Source organism: Bradysia coprophila, unplaced genomic scaffold (genome assembly GCF_014529535.1).
Source record: "Bradysia coprophila strain Holo2 unplaced genomic scaffold, BU_Bcop_v1 contig_232, whole genome shotgun sequence".
Classification (NCBI taxonomy): Eukaryota; Metazoa; Arthropoda; class Insecta; order Diptera; family Sciaridae; genus Bradysia; species Bradysia coprophila.
In genome coordinates, this window is record NW_023503493.1 from 9900270 (window position 1) to 9906027 (window position 5758).

At 36.5% G+C, this 5758-nt stretch overlaps 1 protein-coding gene across 1 annotated transcript; it reads left to right on the top strand.

The window, feature by feature from the left end:
• The first annotated feature begins 3361 nt into the window (after positions 1–3361).
• Positions 3362–4999, top strand: LOC119076501 (protein kinase shaggy-like). The gene has a single exon (XM_037183282.1). It carries the CDS (start codon positions 3565–3567, stop codon positions 4792–4794), a length of 1230 nt encoding a protein of 409 aa, XP_037039177.1. The 5' UTR covers positions 3362–3564; the 3' UTR covers positions 4795–4999.
• The last annotated feature ends 759 nt before the right edge of the window (positions 5000–5758 follow it).

A 5758-nucleotide genomic window follows, 5' to 3' on the forward strand; every position in this document is an offset into this window, starting at 1 on the left:
AGCGGAGCTCTGCGAATATACTATCTCGGCTGGGCTTCGTTAGGACAAGCTCTCGAATCGTCCTAAAAAAATCCACTTTTCATCAATCAGAACCAAAATTCTTACTAGTTCCGTCTCAACACCAATATAAATGGTTTACCGTAACGCGAGACAATGTTGTTCCCATCTTGCGACATTTCAGCCAAATAATATGATGATGAAACACTTTGAAAGCACGTTATCGTTATTAACTTTTTATTTACTTGAATAATTAACTGGAGCTAATTAAAATTATATGTGAGAATATGACATAATGTGTAAATAAAATATTTTTGCATAAATTTCTATAAATTTGAAAATGAAATGGATCCCAGTGAACAAAAAGTTTTGCGTTTTATTTATACATCCTGGAGATGCTGGAAATATATTTTGTCATTATGAATTTATATAACCGGTATTGAAGAAGCTGCCAACTGCCACTTGCTATAAATATACTTACATGATATTGTATATAGCTCCGAGAGACAGAAGAAGAGGTACGACAAACTTATACTGTGTGGGAAATTCGCTAATTTCCTTTTTCGTTAAACATTTTTCATAGAAAAGTGTTTACGAAAGTGCTTAAGGAGTATTTCGAACAGAGTTTGGGTTGTGAAACATTTTCTTAAATTGGTTTGCATAAATTTTCATATTGAAACTTTGTCTGTCTGGCTGCAACAATGTTTGATTCCATTTTCATGTTGATGGAAGGGCGAAAATCCACTGTTGGAATTTTTGTGTGCTGCATTTCTCTGTAATGTGTAACTGCAGTTAGCTGCATCAAAGATACTTTAGAGTCTTTTTGGTTGCATTCATGAATCGAGATTAAATTTTCCTGGGAACTTGTAAAACTAAAGGAAAACCTGCATTTTCGACTTAATTCAAACGTAACTGTTGCTCAAATGTGATACATTTTTGTGAACAGCGTCACTAAACGAGTAAATTGAATACTAATCCTCTTACAAGAAAATTCGTTCAACCATTATACAATGACAACCGATTGCACAGATGATGGTACATTTGGTGGTACAGTGCACACGAGAAATAAATGGATCGAACGTAAACAAGTTTTCATTAATTTTTCTTGGAAATGGGCTTGGTAACATTATTGTTGTGTGATAGGAAGCAATAAAAACAGCAATAGACCGAAGGTTGAGAGGTAATAAAATTAGCGACAAATGTAAATGCTTAGATTCTCTCAATCGTTGAAAAGTAAATTTTAATTGGAAATTTTCTTCATTTCAACCTATTTGAGATCTGGATTACTATGCCATAATGGAAATAGAATCGAATGACTGAATGATTGTGAAAATTAACTATTCGAATAGTGCGAACAAGTAGGAAATAAATATCCAAGAGATTTTTCCGATAAATTTGTCATTTCCTTTTGATTTTGTTGTAATAAAATAAACTGACTCGAAGAGGATATTATTTTCCGAGTGATGTCAGAGTTACTTGCTTCCACAATGGAATTAGATTTTAGAGATTTTCGAGGAAATAAATTGTTATAGTGGAAGTAAAGTAGTTTTTCGCACTCTACCTGAATCCGCAAATAACCAATGAAAGTGTAAAACAGTTATGGTCTATTGTCCGCCAGGAGGACATAAAAATTTTATTTTCGTACTTAAACGCACTCATTTTCATATTATTTTGACAAAAAATGTGAGTACGTTTAAGAGGAATTCGGCGATCGACCATACCTGTTCTCTACTTTCATTGCAAATAACGTAGGTGGTTGTAAGGTCGTTAACAATTCATGTAAAATTTTCCAAGAAAACTCAATCATTTATTGAAAGTACTTGCATAAATACGAGCAACAGCAAGGACTGAAAAATCAGGCTGCAAACTTCACACACAGTTGATTTTTTTAAATTCTACTTTCGTCCCTTGCATAGACCTGGGGCATGTGGTATTTTGAGTCCCTCATATGGTCATGGAATTCTCTTTGATACTAAAATTTGCCTATTAATACGAGCATCAAAAAATGTTCTACGATCTACGTGCCAGACCTAGCACTGCTTCTAACATGAACATAGAAAATATTCGGAGGCTGACGAAATCACAACAGGCTCTGTGTTTCTTTGTAAAGATACATGATTTTTGTTGTATGAGTTAAAGCATGGAATACAAACAATCCAAAGCGGTAGCTCTTATCACAAAAGTCTACAATTTTGACACTTGTCAATTTAGTGTTCATCCTAGGAGCAGTGCAGGGGCCAGACTAAATGGAAAGGGGAAAAGGGTCACTGCGACTTGAATCATTCGATGGCCGCGGACCCCAATGAAAAGAAAAACCGTCGCCAGACAAAATTCATTGGGAATTGTTAGCCGCTAGACAAAATTAAAAGTCAAACATGGTGATTTTTCGAGTTTTCTTTTTGTCTAGCAGCTCCCAGTTCCAAGGGAATTTTGTTAGCTCCCAGTTCCAAGTGAATTTTGTTTGATGTGTGTTTTTCACGTCAGTGAAGTCCTTGAACATCGAATGACACCAAATTGAGATCGTGGGATTATCACAATAAAAATCGACGTTTTAGTTTTGTCTGGCAACTCACAGTTAATGAATTTTGCCTGGCGGGTGTTTTTCTGCTTATTAGAGTCGAATCACACCAATTTCATTGGCTTATAACGACAACAAGTGACCATTCTGTAGTTGACTTTTTGTCAAATGAAAGTAGAAACCAGGTATGTTCTGTCCATACAAACCGAATGAAAAAGCGATTTCTTTTGCTTAATCCTCAGACGAATTCATTTTTCACTTAAATTTTACAGAATCTGTCGACTTACAACCCTGCTACTAGCATGAACATACAAAATATTCGGAGACTGATGAAATCACAGTAGGCACTGCGTTTCTTTTATATAGATAGATAGATGACTTCGATGTGTGAGTTAAAACATACAATACAAACAATCGTAAGCGGTAGCTCTTATCACTAAAGCCTCCAAATTTGACATTTGTCAAATCAGTGTTCATGCTAGGAGCAGTGCTGAGGTCGAGTTCAACAAAAGAATTAACATAACCTCACATACATTCTAGTACATTTCGTCATAAAATTAGTAATATCTAAGCTCTATTTTTTTTGTTAACTAACTTCACAGCTGTTCACAGCAGTGACATTTTATGGATATTTTGCCAGAGCGAAGATATATCATTTGAAAATAGAGCGCAAAGAATGACGCACTGAAAGAAATTGTGGCGCCTCTGTAGGCAAACCAAGGTTTCCTCATAGGCGAACTTTATTATCCAAGAAAATTTCATGACCATATGAGGGACTCAAAATACCACAGGCCCCAGGTCTATAGTGTGTGCGGCAAATGTCATATTTTTTTTGTTACAGTTTGACAGCGCGGATTATCAGATTATTTTAGAGAAGAAATAGCCGTAGAAATTCCTAACAAAAATCTATTTTGATTGAGAAACACCAATTGCTTCTGTACGAACAGTTTGCCGTGGAACAGTTGATCAAGATTTGCTTGTGTTGTAATTTGTGGTGGAGTAGTCTTATCCAGAATTCATTAAATTCCATAATTGTGTCCAATAGCGAGATGAGCGGACGGCCTAGGACAACCTCATTTGCTGAGAGTAATAAGCGACCACCCAATCCTGTACCTGGCGCCATGAAAATAACAAGTAAAGATGGCTCAAAAATAACAACCGTAGTCGCAACTCCACGACTAGAATCAGATAGAGTTCAGGAAGTATCTTATACGGATACAAGGATCATTGGCAATGGAAGCTTTGGTGTGGTCTACCAGGCAAAATTATGTGACACTGGCGAATCGGTGGCAATAAAAAAAGTTAAACAAGATAAACGGTTTAAGAATCGAGAACTGGAAATAATGAGACGGTTGGAGCATTGCAATATTGTCGGTCTAAAATATTTCTTCTATTCGAGCGGGGAAAAGAAAGACGAAGTTTATTTAAATTTAATGCTCGAATTCATGCCAGAAACAGTTTACAAAGTGGAACGTCAATACGCTAAAAGTAAACAAACGATGCCAATCAATTTCATCAGGCTCTACATGTATCAGTTGTTCAGCAGTTTAGCCTACATTCATCAATTGGGTATATGCCATCGCGATATTAAACCACAGAACCTGCTTTTGGATCCGGAAAGCGCCGTCCTGAAATTATGCGATTTTGGTAGTGCTAAGCAATTGCAACCTGGTGAACCAAATGTTTCCTATATTTGCTCAAGGTTTTATCGAGCACCTGAACTGATTTTCGGTGCCATCAATTATACGACAAAAATTGATATTTGGAGTTCCGGTTGTGTTCTGGCTGAACTATTACTCGGCCAACCAATATTTCCTGGTGATTCTGGCATAGATCAGCTTGTTGAAATAATTAAAGTGTTGGGTACACCCACACGTGAACAAATCAACGGAATGAATCCGAACTACACCGAAGTTAAGTTTCCACAAATCAAAAGCCACCCATGGCAAAAGGTATTTCGTGCGCGTACACCACCAGAAGCAACTTTACTAGTCTCTAAACTTCTTGAATACACACCGAGCGCAAGAATAACACCACTGGAAGCTTGTGCTCATCCATTTTTCGATGATTTAAAGGAACGTAATCAAAGACTTCCGAATGGACGAGAACTGCCGCCATTGGTTAATTTTTCTGATCAAAAACAAGGGGAAACAACAACCGAAACTGCAATAAGTGGAGGCGGTGTTTCATCACCCGCAGTCGCAACTACAAGCACATCATCAGGACCATCGACTGGTGAAGAAGCGAGTGGTGAGTGTAGTTCAAAAAGAATGAGTTGATTCGATGATGTCGACAGTCGCCGTATATATACAATCATGGACGCAACCAACATACAAATTTTTAAAATTAAAAGTGTTCATTTTCCTCCTTAGAGTAACTACTCTTAGTTTTCCTCTCACCATTTACGACAAATGTTAAATGTAATTTAAATTCTTTGAATTTCCTCAGCAATAAATTAAAGAGTTGTGTATCACTTGTTTCGCAGTCCTAAATTGGAGTTTATATTTTTTTTTTTACCTTACCTGTCCCTGGCGCTGAAAAAATGTTTATTCAATTTAGAATCTGATCAAAATCTCATTATGGAATTTAGTGCTAAGGTAATTGAATTAGTCCATTCTGGGTCACTAGCGTCACAGTGGTTTAGGGTTTTTCATGTAAAAAACTGAAAATGACAGATACCGACAGGAAATATCGTGAAAATTAGTTCCGTGGATCAACAATCTCCGAAACGGTTTTATTTGCATTCAAATCGAGTAAGTTTTAAACGACTTCCCATTTTTTTTTATTCGAAAGTTATTTGAGGACCGAAGACGCTCTGTTTCAAATTTTATGGTTTTTACTTTATCTCGTAAATTGAGGCAGATAAATAATTGTTTGGAAAGTTAGAGTTTTATGAGTGGACGTGTCTATTCGTACCGGCTCTCGCAATTGCGTTATGAAAACATTTTACGGGCGGTTGGTATACGTTTTACACTACAGGTATACAATTCTTGTTAGGTATGTCGTCACATGTGCGTTCGCATGGTTTTTTTTTTATAAATTGTCACACCATTACTTGCTACCAAATTCTCTGCCACTAACTGCGAGCAAATGACAAGGTTGCTCTAGCTGACTGTTTCACTTTTACAAGCAGAAAATAAAATTATTCTGATTGGAAATACCAACATAGGTAGGCAACATCGTTATTTGGGTTGGGTATGGGTTAGTTATTTCCCCGTTTCTCTTTCCCTATAAAAAGACAAC

Coding starts and splice junctions, on each gene's coding strand:
- LOC119076501 (XM_037183282.1), top strand. CDS start 3,565: ATGAGCGGACGGCCTAGGACAACCTCATTTGCTGAGAGTAATAAGCGA.